The sequence below is a fragment of the Oncorhynchus tshawytscha genome, linkage group LG10 (assembly GCF_018296145.1).
Source record: "Oncorhynchus tshawytscha isolate Ot180627B linkage group LG10, Otsh_v2.0, whole genome shotgun sequence".
NCBI classification, from domain to species: Eukaryota; Metazoa; Chordata; class Actinopteri; order Salmoniformes; family Salmonidae; genus Oncorhynchus; species Oncorhynchus tshawytscha.
The window spans coordinates 36,190,412-36,202,135 of NC_056438.1; the positions used below are offsets into that span (position 1 = coordinate 36,190,412).

The window sequence follows — 11,724 nt, forward strand, 5'->3', positions numbered from 1 at the left end:
ATATTTAACGGGATAGTGTGAGATTTTGGCAATTTTGCCCTTTTCTACTTATCCAGAGTCAGATGAATTCATGGATACCATTTTTATGTTTCTGCGTGCAGTTTGAAGGAAGTTGAAGCTAGTTTGCGAGCCTAACTAGCCTTAGTGCAATAACTGGAAGTCTAACGCTAGTTAGCAACTTCCTTCAAACTGTACGCAGAGACATAAAAATGGTATCCATGAATAGTAGAAAAAGGGCTTAATTGCTATTCCTTTAATCTTAGTAGGCCTACAACTGCTCCATCATAACCCAAAAGGTTGTGTCTTATACAGGCCTATGTCTAAAAATGATCATGTTGAGCTCATTCACTGTCAGTACTTTTGGAGCTCCATCTATGAATTCGAGAGTGGTTACGTATTCCTCCCCAACCCAATCCCTCAGTGTAATAGCAAAAAAGGGATGGAGTTTGGCTTATTATAGCATTGCTTCAGTATAAAAAAACATACATGAAATGTGCACTCGTAGGCCTACATACAGTATTATTAGAAAATATTCTTATTTTAGCACAAGGCATTGCTGCAAATTTAAAAGTTGAAAGGCCTACAATATCAGTGGAGAGAGACGTAGGCTATTGATAGGACATCAATTCAATTGACATGGTTTAGAAATGCCTACAAAAAGTTCTCTAAAACCAAATGAAGTTAAGCTAAATTAAGATAATGGATTAAAATAGGCTTAATTTTCTGCAGACATCTCCACGTGTTCGGGAAAAACATGCCTGTTTCACAATTCACTGTTGCAAAAAAACACCTTCGAACATGAATGCAACTGCAAGTCCTTATAACATTTTAGACTAATGAATTAGAATGGTCAAAGATTAGCCTACATTTATTGTGCATTAATGAATTAGGCTAATTAATTAATTATGGGAGAAAAATTACTTCATAATGATCATGATTTGGATTAGGATTTTGAAAGCTCTAACTAGCTTAGTGACATGAATTGTCAAATGCAAAAACAGAAGGCCAGACTAGACTGCTTTGAGAGCTTTTGCACATTAATTCCTGCAATTACACATAATTTCACTTTGAAATAATGGCTGCATGAATAGGCATCATTGCTGTAGGAAGTAGGGGTGCCCCCCACACACACACACTACTTCATGCGGCTATGATTGGCATAGTTCACATTGGCTAAATCAAATCAAATCAAATTTTATTTGTCACATACACATGGTTAGCAGATGTTAATGCGAGTGTAGCGAAATGCTTGTGCTTCTAGTTCCGACAATGCAGTAATAACGAGCAAGTAATCTAACTAACAATTCCAAAAAAAACTACTGTCATACACAGTGTAAGGGGATAAAGAATATGTACATAAGGATATATGAATGAGTGATGGTACAGAGCAGCATAGGCAAGATACAGTAGATGATATCGAGTACAGTATATACATATGAGATAAGTATGTAAACCAAGTGGCATAGTTAAAGTGGCTAGTGATACATGTATTACATAAGGATGCAGTCGATGATATAGAGTACAGTATCAACGTATGCATATGAGATGAACAATGTAGGGTAAGTAACATTATATAAGGTAGCATTGTTTAAAGTGGCTAGTGATATATTTACATCATTTCCCATCAATTCCCATGATTAAAGTGGCTGGAGTAGAGTCAGTGTCATTGACAGTGTGTTGGCAGTAGCCACTCAATGTTAGTGGTGGCTGTTTAACAGTCTGATGGCCTTGAGATAGAAGCTGTTTTTCAGTCTCTCGGTCCCAGCTTTGATGCACCTGTACTGACCTCGCCTTCTGGATGGCAGCGGGGTGAACAGGCAGTGGCTCGGGTGGTTGATGTCCTTGATGATCTTTATGGCCTTCCTGTAGCATCGGGTGGTGTAGGTGTCCTGGAGGGCAGGTAGTTTGCCCCCGGTGATGCGTTGTGCAGACCTCACTACCCTCTGGAGAGCCTTACGGTTGAGGGCGGTGCAGTTGCCATACCAGGCGGTGATACAGCCCGCCAGGATGCTCTCGATTGTGCATCTGTAGAAGTTTGTGAGTGCTTTTGGTGACAAGCCGAATTTCTTCAGCCTCCTGAGGTTGAAGAGGCGCTGCTGCGCCTTCCTCACGATGCTGTCTGTGTGAGTGGACCAATTCAGTTTGTCTGTGATGTGTATGCCGAGGAACTTAAAACTTGCTACCCTCTCCACTACTGTTCCATCGATGTGGATGGGGGTGTTCCCTCTGCTGTTTCCTGAAGTCCACAATCATCTCCTTAGTTTTGTTGACGTTGAGTGTGAGGTTATTTTCCTGACACCACACTCCGAGGGCCCTCACCTCCTCCCTGTAGGCCGTCTCGTCGTTGTTGGTAATCAAGCCTACCACTGTTGTGTCGTCCGCAAACTTGATGATTGAGTTGGAGGCGTGCATGGCCACGCAGTCGTGGGTGAACAGGGAGTACAGGAGAGGGCTCAGAACGCACCCTTGTGGGGCCCCAGTGTTGAGGATCAGCGGGGAGGAGATGTTGTTGCCTACCCTCACCACCTGGGGGCAGCCCGTCAGGAAGTCCAGTACCCAGTTGCACAGGGCGGGGTCGAGACCCAGGGTCTCGAGCTTGATGACGAGCTTGGAGGGTACTATGGTGTTGAATGCCGAGCTGTAGTCGATGAACAGCATTCTCACATAGGTATTCTTCTTGTCCAGATGGGTTAGGGCAGTGTGCAGTGTGGTTGAGATTGCATCGTCTGTGGACCTATTTGGGCGGTAAGCAAATTGGAGTCGGTCAAGGGTGTCAGGTAGGGTGGAGGTGATATGGTCCTTGACTAGTCTCTCAAAGCACTTCATGATGACGGATGTGAGTGCTACGGGGCGGTAGTCGTTTAGCTCAGTTACCTTAGCTTTCTTGGGAACAGGAACAATGGTGGCCCTCTTGAAGCATGTGGGAACAGCAGACTGGTATAGGGATTGATTGAATAGGCTATGATGCCTATTCATGCAGTCATTGTTTCAAAGTGAATTACCCAAAATTGACTGTTAAACTAGGCTATAGAATAGATCATAGTAGGCAACAATGCATCTAATAGCCTGTATACTTTGATATGTGTCCCATAGTGTGGCATCTTATTTATTTCATTCATTAACAAGCCGATGTGAATCAAGATTTCAACCCAACGCTCAACCCTGGGTTTTTTTCCAGTTAGGCCTTAGTGCATTTCAAGCTAAAAATATACCTCAAAGCCGACAAGGAGCTTTTAAAACATCTCAAATATCCCAGGGATACATTTGTAAACAGGTAGGCTACATTCCAGATTAGAGCACCATTAAAACTCTGGATAGTGTATTTGCACATTATATACACATTTTCATTTGAAAACTATTCTTCACTGATGTTGAATATATTTTTTGAATAAGAGGTTAATGAATGGTACTGCAACACTCAGTCTCATGAATAAGGTGTTACTGTTATGAAGAGAGGAAGGCTACACACCACTCTCTCACTCACATTTTACCTAGTTATTTTCAGATGATCTCATTTGGCTCTTTTGCCACTTTGGCAACTGTGTTTTCTATCCTAGTTCGCTCCTCTCCCTTTAGGCTTTACAGACGCTCCTCACCCCTTGGCTGCAACCCTTCCAATTTAGTGGGCCCTGCATGTACAACCCATGTGGTATTCCTGTTCTGTCAGCCTTTGGAACTGCCAATCTGCGGTCAAGAAAGCTGAGTTCATCTCAAACTATGCTGCCCTTCAGTCTCTTGACTTTTTAGCCGTGACGGAGACATGGGTCACCCCAGAGAATACTGCTACTCCAGCTGCTCGCTTAATCTGAGAATGTTTTCTCTCATAGTTTGTTAGCATCTGGTCGCCTCGGTGGTGGTAAAGGGCAACTCATTTCTCCTAAATGGAGATTTTCTCTTTTCTCCCTCTCACCTGTCCATCTCATTTGAATTCCATGCTGTCACCTTCATTTGTCCACTCAAGCTTAACACTGTTGTCATCTATCGCCCACCAGGTGCCTTTTAGAGCAGGGTTTACGTTTTGGTTTATGCCCTAGTACTACACAGCGGATTCAAATAATCAACTAATCATCAAGCATTGGTCATTTGAATCAGCGGTGTAGTGTTAGGGCATAAACCAAATTTTGGAAACGCTGCCTTAGAGAGTTCCTCAATGAGCTTGACACACTGATAAGCTAATTTCCTGTCAATGGCTCACCGATCTTTGTACTTGGCGACTTCAACCTTCTGACATCTGCCTTCGATTAATTTCTTTCCAACTCTCTCTTTCTCCTCCTTGCCTCCTTTGACCTCATCCTTTCCCAGTCCCCTCCCACTCACAAGGAAGGCTCACGCTTGACCTTATCTTTACTGGAGGCTGTTCCTTTTCTGTTTCCCCGTCCTCCAACCCTAGCCACGCAGTTCCTACCCAGATTGTCAACTGCCGTCGCAATCTTTGCACTCTCTTTCCTACTACTCTCTCATCCTATCATCTATCCCTTCTGCTAAATCCTTGTTCCTCCTGTCCCCTGATTATGCCTCTTCAACCCTACTCTCCTCCCTTTCCACATCCTATGACTTGCACAGAACAGGGCCGTGGGCAGCTGAGCGAAAATGAAGGAAAACTAAACTTCCGGAGGACCTATCATCCTTCCACTCCCTCCGCTATAACCTTCCCTTTCTCTGTATCTGCTGCCAAACTACTTTCTATCACTACATTTCAAGCTTTTCTGCCTCTAACCCCAGGAAACTCTTTCCCACCTTCTCCTCCTTTCTTAATCCTCCACCCCCACCCCCTTCCTTGTCCCTCCTCCCTTTCTGCGGATGACTTCGTCAACCACTTTGAAAATAAGGTTGAAAACATCCGCTCCTCATTCACTCAGCCTGTTGAGTCCACTTGTCCCACTCACACAGAACTACCCTACGCCTTGACCTCTCTCTCTAGATGAAATCATGCAACTAGTAAGGTCTGGCCGCCTGACAATCTGCCCGCTCAAACCCATCCCCTCCTCCCTTCTCCAGACCAACTCTGGAGTCCTTCTCACTTCCCTCATCAACTCATCCCTGACCCCTCTAACTCCAAAATGGACCGAGTTGCTTCCCTCCTCAAGAAACCAACACTCCACTCCTCTGACGTCAAACACAACAGACCGGTATCCCTTTCCAAAACACTTGAGTGTGCTTTCTGACGAACTCTCTCACTATCTCTCTCAGAATGATCTTGACCCTAACCAGTCAGGCTTGAAGATTGCTCTTCTCTGTGTCATGTAGGCTCTCCGCACTGCCAAAGCTGACTCTCTCCTCTGTTCTCATCCAAATCCTCCCCTGCTTTTGACACTGTGAATTGCATTCTAAATTGAAGATCATGATTAGGTGATTATTGGAGTCAGGTGTGTTAGCTGGGGCTGGGTCGAAACTGTGACATCAATCAGGCCCTTGAGGACTTGAATTGCCCACCCCTGCTCTACAACATCTGTAGAGTACAACTCTACCTTACACAGGAAGCGCCACAGGTCCTAATCCAGGCACTTATCATCTCCTGTCTTGACTACTGCAACTCGCTGTTGGCTTGGGTCCCTGCCTGTGTCATCAAACACCTGCAATTTGTCCAGAACATTGCAGCCCGCCTGGTGTTCAGCTTTTCCAAGTTCTCCCATGTCAACTCCTCCGCACACTCCACTGGCTTCCAGTCAAAGCTTGCATCCACTACAAGACCATGGTACTTGCCTATAGAGCAGCAAGAGGATCTGCCTCTCCCTACCTTCAGACTATGCTCAATCCCTACACCCCAACCAGAGCAATCTGTTCTGCCACCTCTGGTCTCTTGGCAGCTACCACTCATCCCAGTCCAATCTATTCTCTGTCCTGGCACCCCAATGGTAGAACCAGCTTTGCCTTCAAGCTAGGACAGAAGAGTCCCAGCCAAGACCCTAACACTGGGATAGAGTTTCACATTTCAGCAAGACAAATGGCCTAAAATGCAAGACCAAAGCTACATTGGAATGGCTTACCAAAAAGATGTTGAATGTCCCTGGGTTGCCTTGTCTAAATTAGGAAATTCCACCTAATTTTGAAATAGCAACCAAAGATTTTTATAACTAAACCAAGATAGTTCATCTGGGTTGTTTACAGTTGGAGAAAATGAAGCATAGTGGGCAGTACAAAAAAGGTGGGCAAAGCCAAGCGCGAGATCCAATTGTATCATATATTTGCATATTTTCATTAGGGAACGCCTCCTCTGTGAAGTGCGCATGTGCACAAACTGAAGTCGACCTTGCACTCTTTCTAAACAACGCAATTTTGGGAAACTTTGGCCAAGCCTATAAAACGTAGTGCACTGTGTAACAGATTTTAGTTTTTGGAACAAACATTTGAGATCAGGTGTTTTGTCAATATTTTTTGTTGTTGCAGAATGTCGGTCTAGTTTCGCCGAATTCCATCCTCTCCCACTACCCACGTCTCGACCTCCCCTCACAACCATATTTCTCAGTCCATGCTGTAGTTCTACCAATCTATTTTACGGCCTCTGCATACGATACATCATGACTGATCCTATATCTCTTAGCCACTCTCTGTACCTGGCATCCACCAAATGCTGCACTGTGTTCTCCCCCACAATTACAACACTTAACCTTCACATTGCCTCCACATTCACCGTAATCATGTGCCCCTCCACACTTGGCACATCTTTTCTTTCCTTTACACTGAGCAGCTACATGTCCCTTTTAAAACACTGCAGAGCATATGGGACAAATTCTCTTAACATTGAAACTAAGGAATTCTATCTGTACTTTTCCCGGAAAGACATTCTCAAACCTCAGCATCACTGATAAGCTTTCACTTCTTTGTCCTTCATTCCTACTGATGAAACCTTTTGGCCTCAATCACTCTGCCTCCCTTCACATTTTCTTTAATATCTAGTGGACATAGATATTGGGACCCCAGTGATGACTCCTCTCAATCTAGCATAAGCACCAGGGACCTGCCTTTTAATCTTCTTCCCATTTTCAGAATCTTCTTTTGCTGAGCCTGGCTACCACACAATATTAACAACCTACCATTTCCAATGAACCAAGCTAATATCACTTCACCTACCTCTTTATCTACAGCCTTAGTTAGTCGGATAGGGTGTAAAGTGAGGCCCTGTGGTCTCATCAAACACCATCACCACTTTCCACTCCAACACATCATTACTCTTGCTTCCTACCATGGCCCTCTTTATGCTTTCTTTACTTTATCCTTATCTTTCCACTACCGACCATTCCAGTCCTTGACCCTCATCCTCCCGCTCCATACCATTACAACTGACACACATATTGTTCTCATTCCAGCACAGCAGTTGGTTGCTTCACCAACTTTGTCTCCATTTTCTCCATTTCGTCCACGCTACTTGCCGGTGTTTGGGAAAGTGTTATGTCATTTCAGCCAGCTGTTTTTGACAAAAAATAGTTACATGGAAATGCGCCCTAGCAAGCAAGCAAGCAATTGTCACATCTATTTTCTATGCAAACTTTCTAAATGTCGAAAAAAAAAATCATTGGACAAGTTAATGGAAACATAACTACTGACACCTGCTGTTAAAAGCAGTTCTTTCAATAATTAGGTCAGAGGGACCAAACCTTTGTTCAAAAAGCCATTCAATTTACCAGCCAATCAGGATTCAGAGCCAATTGGTGCAATTGACATTGTAGCTATGGTATTGCCTGGATGATGAATGGTTAAAATTAATTTGGTTTATGCAATAAATAAGAAATAAAGACTCCAGCCACCCAAGTCAAAGACTCCAGCCACCCAAGTGTTATGTTATTATGGAGACTAGAGAGACTGGCTGTAGTAGGGATATTCTGCTTGGTCCAAGATGAGTAGTAGACCAGGTAGCCAAAAGGGCTTGAAAAAAAAGAGACACTACCTGACCAAAAGTATGTGGACACCTGCTTTATGCATGGAACTCGCTTTGTGCACAGGGGCATTGTCATGCTGAAACAGGAAACTGCCTTCCCCAAACTGTTGCCACAAAGTTGGAAACACAGAATCGTCTAGAATGTCATTGAACAACGTAGCATTACAATTTCCCGTCACTGGAACCATGAAAAACAGCTCCAGACCATTATTCCTCTTCCACCAAACTTTACAGTTGGCACCAGCATTCAGGCAGGTAGCGTTCTCCTGCCATCCACCAAACCCAGATTTGTCCATCGGACTGCCAGATGGTGAAGCATGATTCATCACCAGAGAACGCATTTCCACTGCTCCAGAATCCAATAGCGGCTTGCTTTACACCACTCTAGCTAATCCTTGGCATTGTGCATGGTGATCTTAGACTTGTATGGCTGCTCAGCCATGGAAACCCATTTCATGAAGCTCCCGACGAACAGTTCTTGTGCTGACATTGCTTCCAGAGGCAGTTTGGAACTCGGTGTTGCAACCAAGGACAGGCGATTTTTTACACGCTACGCGCTTCAGCAATCAGTGGGTCTGAACACTTATGTAAATGTAATATTTCTGTTTTTTACAAAATGCCTAACAACCTGATTTTACTTGTCTTTATAGGGATATTGTGTGTAGATTGATGAAAAAGCAACAATTTAATCAATTTTAGAATAAGGCTGTAACGTAACAAAATGTGGAAAAAGTCTAGGGGTCTGAATAGTTTCCAAATGCACTGTAAAGGAACAAGATCACCCACATGTATTGATTACATTTGTACTAATACTGTAGATCTTTGTTCTAAAGCTGTATTCGTACCCATTAGATGGAGTGATCACAATGAAGTGGTTATATCAAAAGTTCCAAAAGCTGGGCCTAAAATAGTGTATAGGTGTGCTGTGACACTTATTTGGATGATGTTAAAAATATTTGTTGGTCTGATGTGATTAAAAAGGAGCATCCAGACGCTGCACTGATGAATTTATAAAATGAATTCTTCACATTTTTGATAAACTTGCACCTGTTAAGAAACTGACTGTTGGAACTGTTAAGGCTCCATGGATTGATGTGGAATTGAAAAACTGTATGGTTTAAAGAGATGGGGCAAAAGGAGTGGCTAATAAGTCCGGCTGCACATCTGACTGTCTGACTTACTGCAAATTGAGAAATTATGTGACTAAACAAAAACAACAAAAAGAAGAAGAACCTGTATTATGAAGGCAAGATCGATGATATAAAGAATGATGGAAAAACAACTTTGGATTACTTTAAATTAAATTATGGGCAGAAAGACAAATTAAACTCACAAAGCCATTTGATGTTGCCAAATATTTGAATGATTACTTTATTGGCAAAATGGGCAAACTTACGCAGGAAATGCCAACAACTCATGCACAAAAAAACGAATAATGAAAGAAGAGCATTGCAAGTTAGTGCGGGAGAGGTGGAAAATGTATTGTTATTGATCAATAATGACAAACCTGGCATTGACCCCTGAGATGGAAAGACACTGAGGACGATAGCTTACTCAATAGCAACTCGTATCTGTCATATCTTTAATCTGAGCCTAGAGGAAAGTCTTCGTCCTTCGGCCTGGAAGGAAGCCAAAGTCATCCCGCTGCCCAAGAGTGGTAAAGCAGCCTTTATTGGTTCTAACAGCAGACCTACTGCCAGCTCTCAGCAAACTGTTGGGAAAAAATTGTGTTTGACCAAATACAATACTATTTCTTTGTAAACAAATTAACAGCCGACTTTGAGCATGCTTGTTGAGAAGGGCACTCAACATGTACTGTACTGACACAAATGACTGATGATTTGTTGAAAGAAAATGATAAGAAGAAGATTAGATTTCAGTGCAGCATTTTACAATATTGACCATAACCTGTTGTTTAGAAAACAAAAGTGTTATGGCCTTTCAGAGCTATCTATCTAACAGAACTTTCTTTAATGGAAGCTTCTCTAATGTCAAACATGGAAAGTGGGGTGTACCGCAGAGCTACCCCTTACTCTTTTCTATTTTTACCAATGACCTGCCTGCCACTGGCATTAAACAAAGCACGTGTGTCCATGTATGCTGATGATTCAACCATATATGCATTAGCAACCACAGCTAATGGAGTCATTTAAACCCTTAACAAAGAGTTGCAGTCTGTTTTGGCATTCAGGTCAAATAATTCAATATTGGTTTCATCAGACCAGAGAATCTTGTAATAAACTGGTCCTGAACATCTCTAAAACTAAGAGCATTGTATTTGGTAAAAATCATTCCCTAAGAATCTGGTAATGAATGGTGTGGCTGTTGAACAAGTTGAGGAGACAAAATGACTTGGTGTTACCTTAGATTGTAACCTGTCATGGTCAAAACACATAGATTCAATGGTTGTAAATATGGGGAGAGATCTGTCCGTAATAAAGAGATGCTCTGCTTTTTTGACACCACACTACAAAAAGCAAGTCCTGCAGGTTCTAGTTTTGTTTTATCTTGATTATTTGTCCAGTCATGCCTAGTTAAGCTGCTGCTGGCCCAGAACAGAGCGACACTGATTACAATGAAAAGCAAGCAAGAGGGCTAATACAAATACTATGCATGCCAGTCTCCCTTGGCTAAGAGTTGAGGAGAGACTGAGTGCATCACTTTTTAGAAGAAACGTGTTGAAAATTCAGAATTTTTGTATAGTCAACTTACACACAGCTCTGACGCACACATTTACCCCACCAGACATGCCACCAGGGGTCTTTTCACAGCCCCCAAATCCAGAACAAATTCAAGAAAGCGTGCAGTATTATATAGAGCCATTATTGCATGGAACTCCCTTCCCTCTCATATTTCTCAAATGAACAGCAAATCTGGTTTAAAAAAAACATATAAAGCAACACCTCTCCCCTATTTGATTGAGATGTGTGTGTATTAATACGTAAGCTACGTGTGCCTTTTTAAAATTTATGTAGAGTTGTTCTGTCCTTGAGATGTTCTTGTCTATTAATGTTCTGTGTAATGTTATGTTTCATGTTTCATGTTATGTTTCGACCCCAGGAAGAGTAACTGCTGCTTTCGCAACAGCTAATAGGGATGCTAATACAATACCAAATAGTTAGCGTCAATTAATGGGCTACTAGTTCATTAGCTAGCTAGTTCTATTGAATCTTACAGCTAGCTGCAGACAGTGTGCTAGCAGTAGGCATGTTCTGGTTGAACTATCTCTGCAGGGCATAGGGAACTGTATGCTATACTTTTTTTTAAACATTCAAATATGTCAAATATTTCTGGAGATATATTGCAATATTTCCTGTTTGTTTTCCTTTCAGACCCCCAGCAACTCACTCTTCCTGTGTCTAAAAAGGATGTTCCCTCTGAGCAGCATGGTGAGCAGGAATGTAGTCTTAGTCTGAGGCAGGAGGACCCAGAGAGCACACAGATTAAAGAGGAATATGAGGAGTTCAGGACCAGTAAGGGGAAAGAGCAGCTTCAAGGGCTGGAGCCTGATACTTGAGACTCCACATTTACTCAAAGTGACTGCAATGATCAGGACCCACCTCATCTCTCACATCCTTACCACACACATACTGTGGAGAACAGAGAGTGGGACTGTCTACCCACAAACACAACTGAAGAGGTCAAAACAGAACATGATGGACAGGGCTATAGAGTAACAGAACAAACTAATGACTCTATTCCCCTATCTGCAGTAAATCTGTGCTGTTCTGCAGCTCAATAGGGTGGAAAGTGGAGTACTATTTCCAGGATCTACACTACTTAAATCAAAGTCATGGGGGAAAAAAAAAAAAATCCCATACCAGGTGTGTGGAAAGACTTGTTTTTAT

At 42.6% G+C, this 11,724-nt stretch overlaps 1 protein-coding gene across 1 annotated transcript in view; it reads left to right on the top strand.

Moving 5' to 3' along the window:
* The window catches only part of LOC112260152 (polycomb complex protein BMI-1-B), a 30,570-nt gene extending 18,846 nt beyond the window's left edge, over positions 1-11,724 (top strand). The window contains exon 10 of the mRNA XM_024435042.2: positions 11,209-11,724. Coding sequence (XP_024290810.1) covers positions 11,209-11,292 — 84 coding nt within the window. The 3' untranslated portion in view covers positions 11,293-11,724. The remainder of the gene's footprint in view (positions 1-11,208) is intronic.